At 40.9% G+C, this 25889-nt stretch overlaps 1 protein-coding gene across 11 annotated transcripts in view; it reads right to left on the bottom strand.

The window, feature by feature from the left end:
* NEO1 (neogenin 1) overlaps positions 1 to 25889 on the bottom strand; it is a 553038-nt gene that overhangs the window by 75310 nt on the left and 451839 nt on the right. For 8 of the 11 annotated variants that reach the window (XM_054041102.1, XM_054041112.1, XM_054041104.1 and 5 more), the window contains exons 14-19: positions 23673 to 23783; positions 20415 to 20609; positions 18847 to 18942; positions 17397 to 17620; positions 12222 to 12360; positions 5264 to 5371 (exon numbers count right to left, since the gene is read on the bottom strand). In XM_054041102.1, the coding sequence (XP_053897077.1) occupies positions 5264 to 5371; positions 12222 to 12360; positions 17397 to 17620; positions 18847 to 18942; positions 20415 to 20609; positions 23673 to 23783 (873 nt within the window). The remainder of the gene's footprint in view (positions 1 to 5263; positions 5372 to 12221; positions 12361 to 17396; positions 17621 to 18846; positions 18943 to 20414; positions 20610 to 23672; positions 23784 to 25889) is intronic. The other 3 variants (XM_054041105.1, XM_054041107.1, XM_054041111.1) reach the window with 1 other exon arrangement.

The raw sequence follows: 25889 nt of genomic DNA, 5'->3' as shown, positions 1-25889 counted from the left end.
CTCAAGAGAATTGCATATTGCCTGTAAAGGTATATTAAATCAACATAATCTTTTATTGAATATACTGTATGTATAGCACCATGATGAACTGGCAACATGATTATAATATATAATATATTTAATGACAGTGAATGGGTAGAAACAACGGCATAAAATAAATACTCATTAACAAATACAGGGCTAAACATCAGTAGCTCTATGCATCTGCAAAAGGGGATATCTGATGTCCCCTTTCTCCCTGGCATGGACTAACCGTACCATGGGTAGAAGAGTGGAAGGGGTTGCGTACTCTGCAGAGCTGTAACTTCCTCTCCCATGCAGGTGGGTGGCACTCACCTCTATTCCCCGGGCTGGCCCCTTCCAATGCAGCTAAGATCTGCCCTAAGCAAGGAGCAGCATGTAAAGTGGCAATCAAACCCAGAGATTAATGCAATTGAAGACTACACTCTTTATTTTTGTCTCGATTAATTGGTTGGTATTTTCAATATATTGTACAACAAAGGCCTGTAGAACCCAGAAATTGCATTTCTTAATGTTTATTTAAATATAAGACACCTAAAGTTATGTTAAAAAAACATTATTATGGTTGCAAACAAGCCAGTAGAAGTTAGGGAATGTTACAAATAAAGTTGCCTGTGCAACCTTAATTCACCCCTTTTGTGTGTATGCATTATGATACAGTCTTTAATGACATGATCACATACTGTTTTTTCCACAGGACCCTGTCTCCCTCAGTGCACAGAAAGGCCAGTGCTCACTTTGTGAGCTATTTAGTATCTTGTTTTCTATTCAATCCACCAGAGGACAGTCTGTTCACATGTTCCTGTAAAATGTGGAATTGGCATACAACTGACATATAAAGAGAATTCTAATGCTTCACATAATGCAATCATTTTATCAGATTCCTTTTTATAGTGTGATTGTAAATGTGATTACAAAACATTTTTAAAACATTCAGCTGTGATAGCTGCACATTCAAACAATAATAAAGCTTAGTCTTGTAAAATTCTGCTTAATCCAGGTGAGCAAACACATTATTTTTTTCATCTTCTTCATCATTTTAAGAGTGGGGAAGCAACTTTTGTGCCTTGATTTTTATAACAATTTTGGATTAAAAATCTAAGTTTGTCTCTTTCTTTTTCACATACACATATATGGAACATAGAATCATAGAATATCAGGGTTGGAAGAGACCTCAAAAGGTCATCTAGTCCAACCCCCTGCTCAAAGCAGGACCAATTCCCAACTAAATCATCCCAGCCAGGGCTTTGTCAAGCTGGGCCTTAAAAACCTCCAAGGAAGGAGACTCCACCACCTCCCTAGGTAACGCATTCCAGTGCTTCACCACCCTTCTAGTGAAATAGTGTTTCCTAATATCCAACCTAGACCTCCCCCACTGCAACTTGAGACCATTGCTCCTTGTTCTGTCATCTGCCACCACTGAGAACAGCCGAGCTCCATCCTCTTTGGAACCCCCCTTCAGGTAGTTGAAAGCAGCTATCAAATTCCCCCTCATTCTTCTCTTCTGGAGACTAAACAGTCCCAGTTCCCTCAGCCTCTCCTCATAAGTCATGTGCTCCAGACCCCTAATCATTTTTCTTGCCCTCCGCTGGACTCTCTCCAATTTGTCCACATCCTTCTTGTAGTGTGGGGCCCAAAACTGGACACAGTACTCCAGATGAGGCCTCACCAATGTCGAATAAAGGGGAACGATCATGTTCCTCGATCTGCTGGCAATGCCCCTACTTATACAGCCCAAAATGCCGTTAGCCTTCTTGGCAACAAGAGCACACTGTTGACTCATATCCAGCTTCTCGTCCACTGTGACCCCTAGGTCGTTTTCTGCAGAACTGCTACCTACCCATTCGATCCCTAGACTGTAGCAGTGCATGGGATTCTTCCGTCCTAAGTGCAGGACTCTGCACTTGTCCTTGTTGAACCTCATCAGGTTTTTTTTGGCCCAATCCTCTAATTTGTCTAGGTCCCTCTGTATCCGATCCCTCCCCTCTAGTGTATCTACCATGCCTCCTATCTGCAAACTTGCTGAGAGTGCAGTCCACACCATCCTCCAGATTATTAATAAAGATATTAAACAAAACCGGCCCCAGGACCGACCCTTGGGGCACTCCGCTTGAAACCGGCTGCCAACTAGACATGGAGCCATTGATCACTACCCGTTGAGCCCAACGATCTAACCAGCTTTCTATCCACCTTACAGTCCATTCATCCAGCCCATACTTCAACTTGCTGGCAAGAATACTGTGGGAGACCGTATCAAAAGCTTTGCTAAAGTCAAGGAATAACAAATCCACTGCTTTCCCCTCATCCACAGAGCTAGTTATCTCATCATAGAAGGCAATTAGGTTAGTCAGGCACGACTTCCCCTTGGTGAATCCATGCTGACTGTTCCTGATCACTTTCCTCTCCTCTAAGTGTTTCATAATTGATTCCTTGAGGACCTGCTCCATGATTTTTCCAGGGACTGAGGTGAGGCTGACTGGCCTGTAGTTCCCCGGATCCTCCTTCTTCCCTTTTTTAAAGATGGGCACTACATTAGCCTTTTTCCAGTCATCCGGGACCTCCCCCGATTGCCATGAGTTTTCAAAAATAATGGCTAATGGCTCTGCAATCTCATCCGCCAACTCCTTTAGCACCCTCGGATGCAACGCATCTGGCCCCATGGACTTGTGCACGTCCAGTTTTTCTAAATAGTCCCGAACCACTTCTTTCTCCACAGAAGGCTGGTCACCTTCTCCCCATACTGTGCTGCCCAGTGCAGCAGTCTGGGAGCTGACCTAGTTCGTGAAGACAGAGGCAAAAAAATCATTGAATATATTAGCTTTTTCCACATCCTCGGTCACTAGGTTGCCTCCCTCATTCAGTAAGGGGCCTACACTTTCCTTGACTTTCTTCTTGTTGCTAACATACCTGAAGAAACCCTTCTTGTTACTCTTAACATCTCTTGCTAGTTGCAACTCCAAGTGTGATTTGGCCTTCCTGATTTCACTCCTGCATTCCTGAGCAATATTTTTATACTTTATACCATTTGATGGGGTGGTATAAAGATTTTATTGGCATGGATTTGAGATGGCTGCATAGTTCGCAAGTGATTAAACATGGAGTAACTGATTTTCAGACTCAGACCAGTTCAGGTTTAAAGTCCACTAGTACAGAATGAAAGCTAGAAACAGGAGACTTGCACTATTGCAATGAGGAGAGTCTCTTCTTTCCAAAAGGATACATAACCTTTGTTCCTTGCTGTCCAAGGATTCGTTATCAGACCATATTATACATAAGACATTTTTTAAAGAGGTTACTGAAATGGATGTTACAAGTTTCCTTTCCCTCAGAGTTCTGTTTACCTGGACTCTCCATTTCAAAGATTTTCTAAAACAACACCCTTAGGTTTCCCCAATTTTCTGGCTCTAGGCAGCAAGTACATTTTACTGGCATACATCATACACTGTTTGAATGCCTTGTTGTCAGAGTCAGCCAGAGCACAGAATCAACCCCTTGACCCCAAGCACCAACTAAATAACCTGCCTATGCAATACTGAAGACGCGGGGTGGATGGGGAGCTAAAAGTAGGCAAACATACAGCAAATCTACCTAAAACAACTTAAATTAAAATTGATGGAGATATCCTATCTCCTAGAACTGGAAGTGACCTTGAAAGGTCATTGAGTCCAGCCCCCTGCCTTCAGTAGCAGGACCAAGTACTGATTTTGCCCCAGATCCCTAAGTGGTCCCCTCAAGGATTGAACTCACAACGCTAGGTTTAGCAGGCCAATGCTCAAACCACTGAGCTATCCCTCTTCCCTTCAAAAACAATTTTGAACCGGACAACTGGAATGGCTGCTAAAAAGCAAAGGGCACTTCACATACAGTCCTGAAGCCTGCAGCTAACCAGCTTCAGTGCTGAACAATCCAATCCATGAGGGGGGCACTTGCACAACCCAGAAGGGCACGGCTCTTCTAGATGGGCCTGAGCCAAGCAGCAGCACATGCAGATTCCGTAAGTGGGGATATGCTGTGGCACTTCTCAAAGACAAACCTTTATATACCACACCATCATGTACTCTCTAGCTATCTGTGTATATTCACAGCTGTTTGCACTATTGTAGCCGTGCTGGTCCCAGTACAGTAGAGAGACAAGGTGGGTGAGGTAATATCTTTTATTGGACCAATTTCAGTTGCTGACAGAGACAAGCTTTGAAGCTACACAGAGCTGAAGAAGGGTTATTACCTCACCACTTTGTCTCTGGATATATAGCTGTCCATCTTTACATGTCTCTATATTTTCATCCACATTTACAGAATCAAATTCTATATTATTTTATAAATATTAGGGGGATATTTTATTTTCTCCCTTCCCTTCTTTTGTCTACGTGAAGTTCTTAGGTATAGAAACAACCACCCAGATTCAACGTGTAATTCAGAGCAGCTTGCTTCTAGGGTCTACAGGGTACAATGAACTACCAGTGTACAAATATACCCAGTCATGCTCCTAGGCCACTTATGAATTATCTTGAACACAGGGAAATCCTCCAGCACCTTCACATACTGGGTCTAAGTTCACTTTGTACCAGAGGAATGCCAGACAACATGCTAGAGAATTGGCCCAAAGAGTCTCTTGCATAAAATGCTTAAGGGTCAATCTAACTGCAGATGTGTGTTTCTGAAAGTTTGCTAGTAGGATTGCATAAACTGGTGAAGATGATGATTTCTACAATATTTAAAATGATAATCTGACCTTTCATGATCATATAATCATAGATTCTATGATTATGAATCATAGGATCATAGAATATCAGGGTTGGAAGGGACCTCAGGAGGTCATCTAGTCCAACCCCCTGCTCAAAGCAGGACCAATCCCCAACTAAATCATCATCATCATCATAATTTTACATGTTGCAGACTCCTATTTTACAATGATCTATACTTCATGTGGAGATCAGCAATGCCAATGCCTTTAAAGAGCAGAGCAGCAGTGGGCTGAAAACTTCAGAGTTGCATTTATTTTTTATACTTAATTCATTTCCAGCAGATGTAAAATTAAACAATTAATTTGAGCTACATGAGAAGATTCATAAATAACAAGATAAACATCCTGGATGGGTTTGTGATTAATAAAGAGGAGACTGGGGCATTACATATGGTGTCTAATCTGCTGTTGATTAGATATCTTCCATCTACCCTCCTAAGCCAAGTATACCAAAAATAAGGACACAGGATCACTTCAGAGAGCGCACACAAACTGCACCTGTAATTTTGCCATTGGCTTCAGACGGAGGCTGCCAGTTTACAATTATTGTCCTAGGTTTTCCCTCTTTGCTCACCACAGTCACATCTTTTGGTGGAGATGTAGGAACTGCAAAAAAATTCCAAACATTCATTAGAAGCATGTAAGTGATCTCACTGAATGCACGTAAATGATCTCATAACCATCCTTTTAAACTTGCTTTGCCACAGAAGTATGGATGCCCAGCAATAGAAACCCAGTATGTTTAATTGCAAGGTAAATCTACCATTCTAGGGCAGCAGTTTTAATGATTTACTCCATTAAAATGGCCAATGCCATATGGTGCATAATATTTCCTTTCCTTAAGGAGCTATCTATTTCTACAGTCCAACAGATGCTGTGGATCATGATTGGATAAACAATGTGTGTCTTCAATTATTGTCTTTTTTTTGTTAAACAGACAATATATTTGTAAAAGCAAAGCTACTAGTTAAGAGTACTGACTGGTAGTCCACAATAGTTTAACATTCCTGAAATCCCATCAACTTGTAAAGACACCATTCCATGTTTTGTTTTTATGTAAAATAATAAAACATAAAAGATAAAATTTCTCTCTATACAAAAATGTTTGCTCTGGGGCTCAGATCTTGCAATGGCAATTTTCCACCATGAACACATTTGAAACACCAAGGTAAACTCCTGGAGGTTTTTAATTGTAACCTCTGAGAGACCCTTCACTTTGACTACAGGTTTCTGGATGGCTTGCAAGGAAGTCTGCATCTACAGAGGTGTTATCTCTCTTGCTCTCTTTTAACCAAGGTTTATTTGAACTCTGGAAACAGATATGATGAATACATGGCCCTTTTTTTCTTTTTAGTAGCTTGAGGCAGAAGTCTTCTCCCCACCATCCCTCCTGCACAAAAATGAGTAAACGATACAGGCCTTTTACCCCACCCAGTAAAAGGCTTAAATGTGTGAATCAGAATCTTATTGTGAACTGAAATACCCAGATGGGGCTCAGATTAATGGCAATGAAATGCATAGAGCTGATGTCTCCAAAGGTGTAATTAAATAACCAGCTATGCCTTGGAACTATATAACTATAAAAAACAGACTTCTAATTATGTAATTTTTAGCAAACTACATCTGCCACGGAAACTGAATTCAGTAAAAGTACTAGTTTGCGTTGTAATAGTGCTTTTCCTGTTCAAAGTGCTTTATGTATGTTACGTACTGGTGATTAATCCTCCTGCCATCCCCTGTGTTAGGTTACTAAGTATTATTATCCCCACTATAGAGATGGGGGAAGTGAGGTTCAAAGGTTAGTAACTATTGCCCCAATTCAACAAACGACCAAAGGTGTTCAAGTGCTCTACAGAACAGGGATGGACTTAAGCTAAGCACGAATCAACCTCTTAGACAAGGCTAGGATAAGAGAACCAGGAACACTGTCAAGACTAGAACTCAGGAGGTTTCTGATTTCCAGGCCTGTGCTTGAACTACAACAAGAAGTTACTCATCTTGTGCAGTAACAATGGCACTTCAAGATGTGTCCCCCTGTGGTTGCTCCTCTATAGGTGTGCTTGTGTTCCTGGGTTGCTAATCAGAGAACTTCAGTAGCAGTGTTCATTGGGGCTACACATGCACTGTCTCTCCTTGTGCTGCACCACAAGGCTAGCCAGTGTGTGTGGGCTAACGCCTCTCAGTTCCTTCTCTACAACAGAGTCATAGACAAGAACTCTGAAGTAGAGGGGAGGAGGATGGGTTGTGGAGCACCCGTAGGGGGACACATCTCGAAGAACCAAAGTTATTGTACAAGGTGAGTAACTTCTTTTCCGAGTAGTGTCCCTAAGGATGCTCCATGGTAGGTGACTCACAAGCAGTAGCCCTTCTGGAAGGCCAGGACTTCGGAGTCGGGTCAGTTACAGATGACAGCACTGCGGAACTGAAGATGGCATTGGAGATGGAGTCCCAGTGATCGCATAGTGTTCTGCAAAAGTGTGAACTGACTCCCATGTCGCTGCTCTACAGATCTCTGAGCTAGGGACATTCTTGAAAAAGACAATAGATGAGGAGATCGACCCTATTGAATGTGTATGAATAGAATCTGGAGGGATAATATTGCGAACTTGATAACACTATCTGATGCAATTTGAGACCCACTTGGAGAGCCTTTGGGCACACTTTTGCAGAACACTATGCGATCATAGTGGGACTCCACATCCAATGCCATCTTCGGCTCCACAGTGCTGCCTTCTGTAACTGAGCACTAGGATCTTTCCACAATGGAGAGCAAAAGTCTAGGGAACTTCCTGAAGGACTTTGTCCTGTCCAGATAGAAGGCCAGGGTTCTCCTGACATCTAGAGCATGTAATATAGCCTCCCTGTTGTCCTGGTGAGGCGTGAGGTAGAAGATTGAAAGGTTAATCAATTGAGGCATGTGAAACGGGGAGGTTGCCTTAGGGATGAATTTTGGATGGGGCCTGAGTGTAACCTTGTCTGGAAAAAATACCATGTAGAGGGCACGTGTCACCAGAGCCGCTATCTCTCCTGTTCTCCTGGCAAGGTAATTGCTGTGAGAAAGGCCGTTTTCATTGATAGGTATGGCAGGGCCGAAAACCAGTCTCCCTTTTCCAAAGTTGGAATGATCCTTCATAAGGTGATCATCTTGAATTTTTGAGCCTTGTAGATGTTGAGGTACTGTTTCTATGGCTCATAACTATAGGAGACGATCTACCTCTTGTAGTAAACTCTTGTGAAAAGGATCCGTGAAGAGGGACCGAGAAGGGTGCTGTTGAAGGGGTAGGGAGGTTTGAACCACCTCTAGGACCCATTGGTCCGACGTTATGCATTCCTGGGTACTGTGGAACGCTGCCAATCAGTGGCCAAATTGGCATGGTCGGCTGTGTCAGTCAGGGGGAGTGGTCTAATGGCGCCTTGACCTGCTCGTCAAAAGTGGTGCTTAGATGTAAAGGGCTGGGACGAAGATTGTGGACCAGATGGTTTGCGGTTAGGGAATTTCCTTTTCTTCCTTTGCAGCTCGTAGTGGTGTTGAGGTTGGTACTGAGACGTGTGTGTTCTATGCTGGGATGGGGGACTAAATCATCTCTTTTGTTCCATGTATAGATACCCAGTGATCAGAGGGTAGCTCTGGAGTCCTTCAGGGTGTGAAGGGAGGCATCAGTCTTCTTGGCGAAGAGCTTCATGCCTTCAAAAGGAAGGTCCCTCAACAGTGGACTGTGCCTCTTTCGGGAAGCCTGACAAATGGAGTCATGACACTCTTTGCATCACCACATCTGTGGAGATGGACCCAGCCGCCGTGTCAGCCACGTTGAGGGCAGACTGAAGCAATGTCTTTGCCCTTAATTGGCCCTCCTGGATAATGGCCTTAAATTTGGCCACAATGTGCTTCTGGCATCTTTTCAATAAAGTCATTCAGTTTTGAGTAATTTATGTAATCATAATTTGCCATGAGGGCCTGGTATTTGGCGATACGGAATTGTACAGTGGCTGAGGAATACACTTTTTTACCGAAAAGGTCAAGGCGCTTCCAGTCCCTGTCGTAGGGAGTAGCTCGACAGTGTGATCAGTCGTGGAAGTTGACGGCATCCACCACGATGGAGTTGGGTGGTACGTGGGAGAACAGGAATTCAGATTCCTTAGCGGGAACATAGTATTTTTTGTCCACTTACTTGCAGGTTGGTCTTTGCTGGGTCTAAAATGGCTTAATTAATCAGGAGGGTGATCCCTGAGGAGGAGGTAGAGTGGAGGATGTCAAGGAGTTGATGGTGGGTGTCCATTACTTCCTCCAATGGTATCTAGAGAATGACTGCCACTCTCTTTGCCAGCTCCTGGGAGAGACAAAAGCTGTGTGCCAAAGATGGTGGAAGAGGCATGATGGCTTAATCTGGAGAATACAAGGATACGATCCTTGGTGTCACTTCCCCCTCTATACCAGCTTGCTGTTCCTCTATGACCTGAGGCGGTTCTGAAGCTCTGGATGCTGCGGCCAAGGGGGGCCTGTTTCCAGGGTTCTTGGGCAAGGCTTGAAGACTGAGAGGCATGCTAGCGGTGCGCCACCCAAGGGTCCCAATATAGCCATTGGGATGGTGGTGGCATAGAGCCTAGCAATGGCACCCATGGGTGGCCATACCAGGATGGTGCTGGTGGGGCTATCTGTGTGTAATATCCTTGGTCTCTGTTGGTAGTAAGCACCATATGGAGCTTGGGAGGAGTACTGCAACACTACCTCCTCTGGCTCACTGTCTGAACCCTCACTAGAGGGCAGAGGGGCATGGCACGGCAACAGGGATACTTCCCGTATTCCGTGGAGGCTTGGTGCAAAGGTCTTGATACCAAGAGATGGTGACTCCGGTGCATCCGGCACGTGGAGGTCTCTGGAATGGTGGGATTCTGCTGGTACTGATTGTCCCGGCATTGGTGGTGGTGCCAGGGAGGACGGGGATCTTGTCTAGACTAGTTGCTCCAGTGCTGGGCGAGCCATCATTGTTGGTGCCAATGTGGATTCGAGTACCAGGAGCATCTTTTTAAAAGATTGCTTACCCCGGTCCTTCAGGGCTGATGACTCAGTGCCCATGCCCATCGGGTCTGTAGGCCTGTCAGAAGTTCCAGTTGCTGTCAGTCTCTGTGATCCATAGGTGCTGGACTGAGATAGTCTCGGTGCTGGTGATGCCGAAGATACCGAGTGAGATGGTGAATGATTATGGCTATCTTGGGGCTCACTGTGGGGACTTCCCACTCTCTTCTTAGATGATTTATGAGAGGGATCTGCAGCCTGTTTCCTTGACCCACAGCCCTTAGATGTAGAATGCTTTGGGGAAGGTTCATGTCTATCAGGCGACTGGGGTTGGAGAGCTGCCTCCATGAAGATGATCTTCTGGCAGAGCTCTGTCTTTGCGGGATCTTGGCTGGAGTTAGGGTGACCAGACAGCAAATGTGAAAAATCGGGACGGGGGTGGGGGGTAATAGGAGCCTATATAAGAAAAAGCCCCCAAAATCGGGACTGTCCCTATAAAATCGGGACATCTGGTCACCCTAGCTGGAGTTGATGGCAAAGACCACACTTCTGTTGTGTATGGCCTTCCCCGAGGCAGTGAATGCACTGAGAGTGCTTGTCTGCAATCGGGATGGCCTCTTTAAAAGTGAGGCACTTTCTGAAGTTGACGAACCAGGCATACCCCATTGGGTGGGAAGGATCCCCAACACGGGAGAAAGAACAGGAAAGAAATTAATGTATTTTTTATTTTATTTTCAAGGGTAAAATAAGAAAGGAGAAGATGACTACAACTAGAGCTATAACTATAGGTATGTAAATTAAGTGATAGTCTTATTGGACTGCTAATGACTTAATCTCTTGCTGGGGTGGTTGAGAAGGAACTGAGGGGGGTTAGCCAACGGGAGCTGGAAAGACAGCACACAAAGAGAGACAGTGCATGTGCGGGCCTAACGGACACTTCTAGCAAAGTTCTCCGATCACCAGCACAGGGATGCAAGCACTCCTACACTGCAGCACCTATAGGGACACTACTTGAAGAAGAACAAACCTTTCTTAAGCAGTAGTTGAGGAAAAAGTCCTATGCAGCATTGCCAACCCCAACTGTTCAAAAATATCAGTTAGGCACCTAAAATCAGGAGACTGGATTAAATCATGAACCTTTTTTAAAAAAAAAAAAAGATATATTAGGAGTTCTTTTTTACTTGTTTTCTAGTTCTTGAGCCTTTTGGGCACACTAAGGTCATGTTTTCAAGTTTTTCTCCACAAACACAAGGACTAGAAAGTTACTTTATGTTTTAAATGAAAGCTGAGATTTTCATGTATTCATATAACGTCACTGATTAAATCTCAGGAAAAGCTTCCTAACTGTACGAACAGTATGACAATGGAACAGACTGGCAAGGAAAATCGTGGAATCTCCTTCACTGTAGGTTTTAAAAAAGAGTCTGGATAACCATCTGTCTTGGATGAGCCTTGTGGTCCCTTCTGATCCTATGGTTCTATGATTCTACGAAAGCTAAATTTAAGCTAAAGTGAAAATAGCTTTTCACTTGGGGGGGATGGCTCAGTGGTTTGAGCATTGGCCTGCTAAATTCAGGGTTGTGAGTTCAATCTTTGAGGGGGCCACTTAGGGATCTGGGGCAAAATCAGTACTTGGTCCTACTAATGAAGGCAGGGGGCTGGACTCAATGACCTTTCAAGGTCCCTTCCAGTTCTAGGAGATGGGATATCTCCATTAATTTAATTTTTTAATTTAAATTTAATTTAGCTGGAAGCTAACATAGAGATAGTGAATGCTCCCTGCTCTTTGACCAATCTTGCAGGTGAAAAATAAGATACCGGGGGACAGGTCTGGGGCAGAGGGGTTCTGCAACCTACAGATACTCATTAGGCATGAGCTTCTACCAGCAGCTGTAACGCTATGAACAGTTTTGTAGTTTGTAAGCACAGTTTACAGCTCCTATAGTTCTGATAGCTGCCTAGGCAATTCACGAGATGACAAATTTAGGGCTGATTTTGATGACTAAATTTCTATGCACCAAAGTTCTCAGAATAGTTTGGCTCATCTCATTTTTGTTCTATAATTAATGAATTTTAGCAAACTGTCATTATTAATTACAAGGTTTTTCTCAGTAGCAGCTATTAAGATGTGATTTCTCAGATATTTAAAACATATGTCTCTCTCTCTTCTTTCCCATCCATTAATTGCAAATCATTTTATCCATTTATTTTCTGTAATTTGATCACAATTTTCTCTTTTATGTAATCTCCCCTTCATTGACTTTCAAAGAATATTAATATCAGGAATGCCCCCACTCTGTTCCCTCCCTCCCCCAAATCCCACATCAGCAACAGCAGAGGACTGCCATTTTAAGTCTATGCAAAGAACCAGCATTGGGGTAGGACTGACTTTATTCATCTCATTGAAATGGTTAACAGTTCCAGAAAGACACAAGTGAATACCTAATTCAAAGGTAGTTCCATGAGCTGTCATACTCCAAGTACTTGATCTTCGACCTTTAGTCACCATCACAGAGAACTCATACAAGGTGTTTGGTTTTAAACTGGTCACTAAATAGCTCAAGGTGGTTGTGTTTGCAGTCTGAAAGAAACACAAAGTACAAGGAACTTCTGAAGCGAAAAACACCATTTACAAGGTCTCAAATACACTTGGCTAAGGTAAGTGCCTAAAGCATTATTATAACATTACCAACACTTGAAAACCATAGCCATTAATTCTCTCAATATTCTTTTTTGCTCTACCATGCAAATTCATTAATCATTTACTCTATCTGAAACGAGACGTTCCTTTTGTAATCAGCAAGAGCATTCAATACTAGTCGATCATAAATGTAAATGCACAAGGTCTAGGACATACTTGTTATGCAGCAAGACTTTTAGCTGTCTACTGGTGGTGTTTAATTTACAGTGCTCCACTAAATGAACTAACTATGGGAAAGAATGATAAAGGAAGCTAAAATTAAAAATCCATCTTGCAATTTGAGTATTTTTCAAAAATTATGTCAGAATTCTAAGATGAAATCTAATGAGTTCAAAAACTAGCTAAAAAATGTTGGTTCTCTGAAACTCCAGGAAAAAAATGGTTTTATTTTCTATACCTGTATGCTGGTTTGCAGAAAGGAGGACCATCTGTGGACAGACTTTCTTAAATCACACATGGCCTCCAGCACAGGTAATCAGAAATATGACTCATTTAGTTACCATTTCTGCCTTTGAGCTAAACTGTCCAGTATGTACTGTATGTGGCTTGAGTATAAATAGTATGCCTGATGCATACATAAATAATATAACTGGTTCCTTATTTGGATCTACCTCTAATCTAAAAGCAGAATGAAGTGACTGGCAACTTCAAAACTGGACAATGTGAATATATAGCCATAAATAATTGCTACCTTCAGAGAATTTTACTTACAGGTAATGCTTCTTTTTCTAAAGGTAAAGATTATCTATAAAGTCACATTCCTTGAAAATAATGAGAGAATACCGTCTGAATGAAAAGGACAGAAGTGTAAACGCAATAAAACTCTTATTTCTGATGTAAAGTATACAATGAAACCTTTTTAAAGTATCCCAGTAAAAGATCAGGAAAATTTCTATTTGCCAAATGAAATGGAGTCACATAGAGTGCTCTGAATGTTCAAAGAAATGAAAAGCTATTTTTGGATTTGACTAGTTCGGTTTCATTAGGATCAGTATTCATAGAGCCCTACCAAATTCATGGCCATGAAAAACGTGTCACAGACTGTGAAATCTAGTCTCCACCTGTGAAATCTGGTCTTTTATGTGCTTTTACTTATACTGTACAGATTTCACAGGGGAGACCAGCGTTTCTCAAATTGAGGGTCCTGACCCAGAAGAGGGTTGGGGGGGGGGGGCAAGATTATTTTAGGCCAATCGCGGCATTGCCGCCCTAACTTTGGCACTGCTTTCAGAGCTGGGCGGCTGGATAGTGGCGGCTGCTGACTGAGGGCCCAGCTCTGCAGGCAGCAGCGTAGAAGTAAGGGTGGCAATAGCATACTATGCTATCCTTATTTCTGCACTGATGCTGGCAGTGGCTCTGCCTTCAGAGCTGGGTTCCCGGCCAGCAGCTGCCACTTTCCAGTTGCCCAGCTCTGAAGGCAGGGCCGCCCCAGCAGCAGCGCAGGAGTAAGGGTGGCAGTATCGCAACCCCCCTCACAATAACCTCGCTACACCCCCCCCCCGACAAATTGTTTTTGGGGCAGGACCCCTACCATTACAACATCATGAAATTTCAGAAATCATGAAATTTATGGTTTTTAAAATCCTATGTCTGTGAAATTGACCAAAATGGACCATGAATTTGATAGGGCCCTAAGTATGAAGGAGAGAAAGAATAAAGACAGGGGAAATGACTGTCAGAAATTTCAATTTTAATCAGTCTTACCAAGAAATATTAGATGCATAGGCAAAGCAACCTACTTTTAAGAAAATGTAATCTTGGGTGGAGCAGTTATTGCAACCTAGAGATTAATAGTTCCTTGTAATTGTTTACTGACTGCCACTTTAAAAAAAGGCAAAGTACTCCATTTGTAGTACTTGAGCTAACATGAAAACACATATTCAAAAGTCGTTTTCATCAGCTTTACACAGGAAGTACCACAGAGGATCATGACCCATCTAGCCCAATATCCAACCTCTGACAGTAGCAAGTATAAGAAGCTTCAGAGGAACAAGTCACTCTGGTCTGGACAATTAGGTAATAATCTGTGCATAAAGCAAGTTACACCCTGAAATAGGAGAGTTAATAAACTTTATACTTTTTCCCCCTTGCCAGAGTAAACATGGATATTCTTCTTTATCCATATGAAAGTTCAATTATTTTTTGAATCCTATTAAGCTCTTGGCCTCAGTCACACCTGGCAGGTATGAGTTTTACAGGTTAATTGTGCATTGTGTAAAGAAGAATTTTCTTCTGTCTGTTTTAAATTTGGTGCCTGCCTTTCAGTTTCATTGAATGCCCTTTCACACAATACAAGGCCAAGGAGACAAACTGGAGTGGCCTGATATACCGTACTTTCAATTTCATTCATTGTTTTGTTCCATTTACTATTTTAAGAAAGTGGCAGTGATATCCCATGATACTAAATACTGTTCAACTAGTACTATAATTATATATGATAAATTTTATCCTGCAAAAATCTATTTTCCTTCTATAGGTCTCTAAAAGAGCTAAACTCCAGAAATGAGTGGTTTAGTTATTTGGAACCCACCATCTGATGAATGCACTTTGTGTGTAGGACAACTGCATTCAAGCAACAAAGACAATTTGAAAAATGCTCTCTGACATGTCAAACCAATGCATCCTCTTGCATGAAAAGCGAGTTCCTGGATTTGTAATCTCAGAACTTCTATTCGAGGTTTACAACCTCATCTTGTTCTAAATATTTTCTCCAATTTCAACGTACGAGGGGGAATCAAAAGCAGCAAGTTATGAATGGACTCTGTCAACATGCAGTTAGCTGAAGACACTGATGGGTGAAACACTGGCTTGAACATCTGCAGCACTGGAGGCATCAAGATTGAGGTAATTGCAAATCCGTAATGTGAGTCACTAAATGTACTCAGAAATAGGAACAGATCTGGTGATGGATCTACTGGAGACCTAAAACCTATTCTCCATAACAGAAGGAAAAAGCTTTATATATATCATCTGCATGCTGGGGTCATCTGAGACATAGGCACTGCCACCTAACTGATGGATGTCCTAGCTCCTTCCTGAAAAGGGATCAGCAGTATGGGATCTACACAACTTCCTGGAATCCCTTCTTGAGATGTTTCAGGGAAGAATCTATCATTGACTTAGAGTTGAACACCCGAGATATGCTGAGACAACAAAATTACACTTAATGACCTTCCATGGGCCTATACTATTGTGGAACTTGGCATAATAAGAAGATTCTTCTGAAACTGCAGATTCGGAAGGCAGCTTCTGATTCCTAATGGGATGAACTGCATAGGGTTACTTTGATAAGGGACAAGGCATGTTCTTCCTTAGAAGCTTGTCAGAATTCTGAACCTCCTCTGCCAGAAACCGTGAGATGAAAGTGCCATGCAAACACTGCATCCAGCTCGTTCCAAGTCAGAGAGCTTCAATACTTGGTTGGTCAGTGGCAATTAGTCTGACAGAGAACCTATGAGTAACTCCACTGAGACTGATAGCCCCAGTATGTTCACTTAATAGTAAGGTCACTGGAAATGGGCTTGGCAACAATGCACATTTATCAGTTCATACTAATTAAGAGTACCAAGGATCTGGCTGAAATCCACCAGCATAACGGACAGGACTGCTCAAGAGATTTTGCCCTTCAGTGGGCTGAAAATCAGCAGTCGACTGCTCCATAAAACAGTAAAGAGTATGTGGCTGAAGCAGAGAAAAAACAAACAGTGCACAGAATGTTAATGCTCTGGGATGGATGATGATGGCAACACAAATGGGTCTGATGCTTATGCGTTCTGAGGAAAACACTTTGCATTGAGGAATTTTGAACAATTTTATTTCATTATTATGTATTATGTTTGGTCCACTATTTATGAATCCACTCTCCTGAGTCATCTGGTCACCAGCACAGAGCATTATGGGAGCAATTCATATAGTACTGTATCTTCAATAGGGTCTTAACTCATAAAGCTACAAGCACTGTATAAATGGCTCCCGAGATGCCCAGTGCACGTGACTCAGGAATGTGGATTCATAAATAATACTTGCCTTTAGAGGCGTAACACACAAACCATGTATCTTTTCATACCAATATAACATGTGTGGTTTGTAATAAGATTGCTCTGTAAAGGAGCATAAAAGGAGCTCCATTAACTGGCAAATGTAATAACCATTTCTTTTGAGGCTCATTTCTAACTTGAAATGTACAGTCAGCATTTTTCAGGCCTTCAAGTCACTGTTAGTCCAAAGAAATCTTGAAATCAACTGCCTCTGGTATGGTATATACAGAAACGTCTGAGAAGCAGGGAATGCCATAATGGAATAGTTATAAATTTTTTATACAATCACCATCATAAAAATAGTTTTATCATCAACTTAGTATGACCCGAAAGGCTTGTCTTTTTCCTTTTACATGAAGTAGGGTAAATATCTTTCAGTTTGACTCACCCCATTAATTCAGATTCCCATCACTACTGTCTGAAGAGAAGCCATTAGTAACATACACAGTATTACTGTGCTACTGGCCCCATAAAGGTGAGCCCATGTCCTTCACGCAAGCAGATTATGGCAAGGCCAAATGAAGAATACAAACTCTATATTTTTTAGCATCCAAACTCCAGCAGAGGAAATTAATCCTGCAAGTGTCTTCCTCCCACTACCTTCACCCCAAAAAGGAGATTATTTTTCTATCCACTCACATATATCACTCCATATTATACAGAACTATTGACAGAAAAATAGACCCCAAAATGTCCAGTTAGATCAAGTTTATAAAAACCTTTAAAGTGATTACTAAACTGAGGGATATTGTTGTAAATGGGAGTCCATTCATGCCAAATTCAATTGGACCCAAATCTAAACTGCTTGCTCATCAAATACCTCAGCGCTCTAATCACAATTAACACAAAACTGTGTTGATGTTGTTCAGTCTCCAGTACCTTGTACTTCGTGTTTGCAGGAATGTTTGTTTTCCAGCGGACTGTGTAGTAGCGAGCATCTGTGATCTTCTGATTTTTCGGCAGAGAGTTGTCTGCCCAAGTGATCCTTATGGTGTCATGGCTCAGAATGGAAGCCTGAACTCCCACCGGTGGCATCATGGGGGAGGGATCTGGCACTGGAGTGTATGGAGCATTAATAACAAATAAATCAACTTCGGAAGTGTCTAGAGGATTGATGGGTAAAAAGTTGTGTATTATAATTAAAAAGGGAGAATGTGGCATTTTAATGTAAACAAAAACAAAAAAGGAAATGCAGGGTAATACAATGGAATGAAAGATGAGGAATGGAGAAAAAGAGAGAAAAGCCAGAGTTAATAGGGAACATAAGATTAGCAAAGTAATTATTCCAACCCGATCGCTTCTTAATGCAAAGGTTATGAATAAAAATATCCTGTAAAGTTCATCACGTAACCATGCTAATGTCTATGAAGCACCATATAAAGTACTTTCAGGATAAGATATTAGTTCAAACCTTTGGCTTTATTTTCCTCAAAAACATCCACTTATTTCTTCTCCAGAAAACAATGATATGAGAAGAACAAGATGGACTTCTTAGGGATAAGTAATTAGTGTTTCATACAAGATTACTGGAGAAGTATCATCTTTCAGAGCATTTTTGGGGAAAAAAATCCATGTTATACGAAATATTCAGTGACTCAGGGAATTCAAACTCCAAGGTACTCTAGAAAACCTAGCAGAATTCCTGGTCTTCAAAAGAAAGATTAAACTCACAACAATGTTCACATCTGATGAATTATGTCTTAAAACAAGGCCAAAATGCTACACGTTAGCAATGCCAAGAAGCAGAACGAGACATAGGATAACATCAACTCAGAGGCTAATGGATTACTCTGCTTAAAGCCCAAGATAATATCAGGTTTATTATCGGTTTATTACAAGATGAAAAACATTATCCTAATGCCTCACTTAATGTAGTTACTGCAAAACAAGACCTAAACACATCATACAGAGAATGCATGCATTATAATCAGTGTCTCAGCTTGAAAGATAAATGCTATCCTTTTTCTGAGACATCCATAAAAGGAAAAAATTAGTGCCAGATTTTTCAAATTGTACATGTATCATCTGCACTACACAGTTAAAGACACATTCTGAAATCAGAACATTTATAAGTTTTTGTAGGGTAAATTCTAGAATTTAAAACCAAAACCAAACATAGAGTTTTGGGTAGTTTAATAGCTGGCTTAACAAATGAAGTTAACCACAAAGGCAATAATGTGAACACAGAGAATATCTGATATCATAGGAGAATAAAACTCTATTGCATTATGCATTTTCTCATGTCTTTGATTGTTTCCTGGGACTCAAGGCTATAATTTTCACCTATGAGTAAACAATACATTAAAAGAAGGCAAACACTGTCCTTTACCTGTATGAGGCCTGGTCACTGCACTCTCATAGAGTGGGATTCCTTCACCAACATTGTTAAATGCTTTCAGAGTTATGACATAGTGGGAACTTGGATCTGATGGAAGAAAAATTCACATGTAGTTGTAATGCAATTTCTCATTGCAAATTGTTAGTTACTTCTATTTTCTGCCTCTAGTTTCTCTATACATCACTCACTGTTTTACTTGTTAACAGAGATATGCATCCAATAAGCAGCAAAACTAGAACTGTGAGTTTTCTCAAAGACTTCTTCTTCCAGCATGCTTCGTGTATCAGAAAGTACAAGAGTTCTCACATACTGCAGGATTTCTGTATTAATACCAAGTCTTTAACTGGAGCAAGATTGAGATAACATTGAGGAAAAATACCCCAACAGTTTCTATAATATTATCATATTATCCTAGGCCCTGTTCTACTATCCTAAGCCCCAATATAGTTCCGTATTGTCACACATTTCACTTCAAAGCACTTTCCCTAGATGCCACAAAACAGCCTGTAAGGATTTGTTTTCCAAATCTTTAGACCTTTTCTTATTTGGAGAGCTCATTTTTTAGTGATAGAACAGTGGGGTGGTGCTCATCACAAGGGTTTCTTATAATACTCGAAGGAAAATCTAATACTTGCAAGGTATGAACAAATCAATCAGAACAATGCTTCCTCTCAATGAACTTGGGATGCTGGCTTTTTTCTCTTTTTAACAGGAAACAGAATTTATGATAAATTTCAGTTAAGTTTCGAACCTCAATGTAGAATCTTCATGTAGCAGGGCAGTCACTCCGCTCTGGTTAAGAAGGGGTTAAAAGCAGCCAAGAGCGACTGGTTGGGTAGTCAGCCACACCTTGATAAGAGGGCAGGCTGAGGGAGTGAAAGAGAGACTGGCTCCAGCTGAGGAGCAGAGAGAGCCAGGCTGCCTGGGACAACAAGCGGGATATCTGAGGCAGAGCAGGGCTGGGGAAAGACAGACAGAGCTGAGGAGCTCTGGCCTGGTGAGTCCCCAGGCTGAGGCCTTGCTAAAGGCCAGGGGAGGTACTAGGGCTGCAGGGAGGCAGCTGGGGCTAGAAAGGCAGCAGATCCAAACCTCCTTGCCGATGATGAGTGGTCACTTCAGACTGCAGTTTGCCCCTGAGAGAAGGAGCTAGATGAGGACTGGCCGTGGGTCACTGAGGCGAGGTGGGTTTAGGGGATTGGGGTTCCCCAGGGAGGGGAGACCCAGAGTGTGGGGACACTGCTGTGGGGCAGCACCCCAAGGTAAGGGGTCCGGGAGGGATGCGGAGCCTGAAGAGCTATAAGTGGTGAAGATCAGGAGGAAGGAGGCACCAGTAGGAAGACACCGGCCAGCAGGAGGCACTCCGAGGCTGGAACAGAGTTAATTCCCAGATGATCAGCAGGAGGCACCATGGCGGTGAGTGCCCGTTGTGCTACACTTCATAATGGAAGAATCTTTGAAAAACACAGTTCTGTTTTTTTTTTTTTTAAGCTGTTACTTGGAAAATACCAATACAAATCAGAGTTAAAATTTAGAAAACAATGTTAGTGAATGTTCCTTACCCAAGTTCTCAATGGTGTAATAGCGTTGTTTGTAGTCCACTTTGATAGTCTGTGCATGAGGACTGCCAATGCCATACCCTATAGCATATCCTCTTACCACAATGTTCTGGTTTTCAGGAGGAGTCCAGCTCACTACAATACTTGTAACAAGTGGGCGAACATGTAGGGAACTTGGAACTTCTGGAACACGAGTTTCTGTTACAAAAAGAAAAATGCAATTTAAGGGATTTATCATTAACAAAAATTATGAAACCAAGTATTCTTACAAGCTTGTCAGACCCAATTTAACTCCTTGGGCTGCCAAAATTAACCTAATTTTATATTCTAATATATACAGAAATTCATACTTCTAATACTTTTCATAAAGGAGAACTTTTACGCTAGAGCAAAATATTACCTACAGAGACAAATCCATTTAACTTTCTGGCTTTTGTTTATTTTCCTTGCCACTTCGCAGTTTTTCAAAATTTGCTTAAAATAAAGGATTTATCCCACTCCATGCTCACTAACCATTTACTTCTTATGCATGTTACTGCAGCACAGTCACATTGCTGACTTTTTGGCATCAAAATATTTCCATGACAACAGACTGATGACATAGCAAAAAGATTATGACTTCACTGTAGAATTAAGTAGACAACTGCCAATAAGAAGTTATTAAATTTGCTACATAAATCACTTGTGATTTGTCCAGTGAACTCAAGGTTAGTAGTCCCTCTTTAAATCTATAAGCCCCCTTTACTTACCAAAGCAAGTACTCAGACATATTGTGACTATGTGGCTAATGTTTAATACTCTCATAAATCTGCATCACCTCACTGGTCTAGTTATGAGCCCACTGCATGCAATCTTACTGCTGAGACATCATCAGAAAGGAGCACCTGTGGAATCCACATCAAGTGTCTGAACATAGCAAACACTCAATCAGGATCCAATCAAATCAGTCAAAACTGTGTAGCTGAGTTCAGATGGATTTCCATAGCACTATCAGAAGCATAGCACCAAAGTAATTTTAATGAAGGGCTTTTACCACCATTGTTAATTGAAAAATAAGCAACTAAACAAACTTAATATATATGTTTGCACCTTTAACTAAATTGCTTGAAAGTAAAGGAAAAATAACTGCTTTTTATTTGCATTACTTTCTCCATCCAGTGGAACCTGCAGTGGCAGATGTTAAATATTCCAAATAAAAGATAAGATGGATGAATATTAGGTACACACACACACACACACACACACACACACACACACAATCTAGTCCGCTAGTTCTGCTGGCTCCTGCCTGCAGGGTTTCTCGCTTAATGAACTATGTTTTATTTATTGAAAATATTCAACCAACTACACTGATCAGGATGCCTATTGGCCTGCCTGACCTAGAGGGCTTATGGTCTCCATCTAATATTACTGGTCAATTAAAATTCACAATCATTAAATATAAAAAACTACATTAATACAATGTTAAAAATGAGATATTAAATTGTACAAACTCGGTCCATTCTAAACTTCTCACAACAGTGTACAGGGGCCATTCCATCAACTGGAGATCAGCTGTGTGCAGAGGTGCCACAGCCACCCCACTGCATGAGGAGGCTGGGTAGTGCAAGCACCATTATGGTGGCACTACACTATCATAAGATTGCCTTATACAAGAGAATCTTCCACGAGCCAAGGTGAGCAGAGTATAAGGCTGCTTTAAACAAAAAAGGAGGAATAAAAAGGAAGGTGATAAAGAGAAAAAAAAGAAATGCAAAAAAAGATTAACAGATTATTAAAACTGATCCTAGGACTCTATTCATAACCACTTCTAAACTGAAATTTCTGTCTGTGGCTACCTTTTGTATAAGCTACTAAAGGCAGTGTTCTCTCCAGCTCCCTAATGTTGTCAGCTATTTTGTGACTCTTTACCTTAGCCATTAGTCTCCAATGTGGAACCTGTTACATACTTTTTGAAAATCTAAAATATAGTGCACCTACTGAATTCCCCTTACCTATCATGGCAGCTATATATCATCAAATAATGTCAGCAGATTAGTTAAGCATGGCCTCACACACATTGGTTATCCTTAATCACCTCTGTTTTTCAAGATATTCTCTTACACTGTCACTGAATGCAGTTTCTAAGAGTTCTTGCATGAAATGATGAAATGATACTTTTTAAAAGAATAGTTTGTTTCTTACCAAACTCAACTGCAGTTGGTCAGATTCTGGACGGCACCAGCTAAACCATCTTTCCTCATTCAAATCCCTCCTAGAGACTCAGGATAGGATTTTTAAACCATCTAGAGGATTTAATTTTATATGGAAGATGATATGGGTCTAAATTCCCTAGACTACTTTGAAAATCTTAACCTTGGTTCTTCCATCAGACCCAAATAGTTACCATTCTCAATCAAATGCCCTCTTACCCTCTCCCTACTATAAAGAAGGAAGAGGTGAGAGAGAAAGAAGTGTAGGAGAAGAAGAAAGCCTATCACCAGGGTGTGAATCTAAGTACTTAAGTCACCACATAATCTTATTATTGTTACCTTCATACACATTTTCCCTTTCTCTGCTCAGTCTTTGTGCTTCCCATTCATTTCACCATGACTATAGTTAGGCCTCAACCTGCAATGTACAACGTGTGGGCAGACTGCTGAACACACACAGCCCCACTGCAGTCAACAAGACACCCCCTAAGCAGAGCAGTCTGCCAAAGCACGGGACCTTTAAAGATTGGGGCATTAGACTGGAATTCTTTGGGACATGCACTGTGTTTTATTTGCTTCATAAAACACTAGCCTGCTGTATAAATAATAAGTATATGATCACACTTTCGTTTGCCTCAAGAAACAACTTTTTCCCCACTTTTACAGGGTGAAAACATGTGGAGGATTAAAGTCAGGTACCCAATTACATTATTTCTTTTCAATTGACATTGAATAATTAATAATTGACGTTGGCACCCTGTAATAATACCTGTAATTGGGTATTATTTAGTGGGGAAGGCAACACAATATATAGAACAGAAAGTAAAGGAGCAGTATTTACATCTTCAGTTTTCAGGCCAATTTCTTGACAGGAATTTTATTACATTAGTGACTACTACTTAAATTATATATAAATAAAATGCATGTATCCTGTTGTGCAATTAGAATATAGTAAGCACAACTGAGCAAAATTATGTTTGCTTTGGAAAAAAATCTGCCAAATTTTGTAGTTACCCTGGTCCATGAATTTTGAGGTCTTTAAAGTCAGAAATATGCTTATGGTCCTTACCATCTAGATCACTCTCAAAAGTTTCTGCTGATATCCAATCAGTAGCTGGTCCTGTACCATTGCTTGTTAAGGCAGCCACACGGAAACTGTATTCTGTACCTCGCTCAAGACCTAATATAAAAACAATATACAAGTTACTAAAATAGGAGCTCTAATGGTGATCAAAGAATCACAATTTCTAATTAAAACATCAAGAATCTCACGATCAGACTGACAGTAAAAACTTGTTAATGCAAAACTAAATGAGTGGATGCACACACTATAGCTGCTGTTGTGACATCGTTTGGGTCGAGCCTGAAACAGAGCCAGCAAGTTAAGTGCATTATGTTTTGGCCTTTCACCCTCGAGACTGCTGTTGAGCATAACCTGAGGTCAGGAATGGAAATCAACACTACTTGCAGTGAGACTCCAGTAAGTGAAACTGACACAAATTATAGTGTAACAGCCAGACTGTGACAGCAGACACCCAGGACTACAGCACTCTGGAGACCTTCCCTGTAGGTCACTGGCAGAACAGCATGAATGTAGTTTGCAACATATATAGCCAGCTGATAAATAAAAGACTACTTTTCATGCTAGTAGCCCTTTGTCTGCACAACAGAAACCTCCACATTTCTATAACTAACCTTCTGCATTTAGTGCCAGCTATTGAGTGATCAAAGTATGTAGAAAGTGAATTATTCCTCTTAGAAAAACATCTACAAGCTATAACCAAAGCAATGGGAAGATAAATGTATATATTAACTGTTACAGTGTATCAAACATACATATGAATAAGAGCATTCACCATTACCCCCAAAACCTACCACTGTGCCATTTAAAGTATTTTAAATAAAGAACATAAACCTTTACTGACATGGTTTAAAAAACACTCCCTCTGTGGGCAATTATTCCATACTTGTCCATTATGGGATTTCTTGCACCTTCCTTTGAAACATCTGGTACAGATCAGTGTCACAGACATGATACTGAATTAGATGGACCACTGGTGTAATCCAATGTGGCAATTCCTATGTAGCGGGAGCTAAGAATTCAAGATGATATCCAAAGAGCCTTAAAAAACCCAGGATTCAGAGGATAATGTAACATCTTGGAGGAAACGATCCAAGGAAAAAACAAAAAACAAAACTTAAAAATCCCTGAGCGTAAAATCTTTGTGGTACAACTAAAGTAATATTAGTTTCACAGATCAACTAATTTTTAAAGAACACTAGAATTAAAAATCAGTTCAGCATCACCTTCATTATTCACATTTTAGTTTATTATAATAAATGTTTAGCATTTATTTCTCGTATTTGTGTATTTGCACTATTCAGAGCACTCAATTTCAGTTTTGTTTATAAATAATTTCTAATCAGTTCCACTTTACTATTTTCATACAACAGAATGCTGTAAAGTCTGGATTGTGAAGGCTATTTTTAAAGGAATACCATTCCTCTGAAAATTTTCCATTGACCTGTCAACTGATGTTAAGTTTACAAAATTCAATTTGTTCTGACAGAGCCCATTTAAATGTACTAATGATATGGGTTGCATGCTGAATTTCCCTAATGACAAGGGTATATGGGACTGAAACAAAACAAGTGTTTCTAAGTGTACTTTGGTTTGACTTTACATGCCCTAAATAGAAGAGGTCCTGCTCCATTCTAGAACGCCACAACACCACTGAAACTCACTGTGCATGGAGCTGGCAGATCTGGGGACAAATCATGCAATTGCCTTTTTTAAGTGTGTGTTCATCTAGTTAGGCTATTATTTTTAGAGCCCTGCATGGATACAAAATTTGTATCCACATCTGATCTGCAAACATGGTCCACAAATTTGCAGGGCTCTAATTATTTTATCTCTTATAGCAAAAACAGTGGCTGTCTAGTTGTGACTTCAGAGATTAAAAAATGAACAAAACATTAGAATCACTTATGTGTTGAGTGTCCTGGTTACTTTTGTAATACGATGTATTCAGTACAATTCTACTATCAACAATAAAAAACTTACATTAGCACTTTTCAACCAAGGATCTCAAAATCCTTTACAAAGGTTCCACTTTGCAGATAAGGAAACTGAGGCACGGAAGACTTAAGGGACTTGTCCAGTACACACAGCAATCCAATGTCAGAATTAGGAATAGAACTCAGGTCATGACTTCAGTCCTGCCCTACCTGCTGTCCCATGCCATCTCCAAACTTACCACAATTAGCTCATGTAAAGCATATTTTC

Source organism: Malaclemys terrapin, chromosome 10 (assembly GCF_027887155.1).
Source record: "Malaclemys terrapin pileata isolate rMalTer1 chromosome 10, rMalTer1.hap1, whole genome shotgun sequence".
NCBI classification, from domain to species: Eukaryota; Metazoa; Chordata; order Testudines; family Emydidae; genus Malaclemys; species Malaclemys terrapin.
Note: the sequence above shows the minus strand (reverse complement) of the source record. Positions and strands in the feature narration are given on the sequence as shown.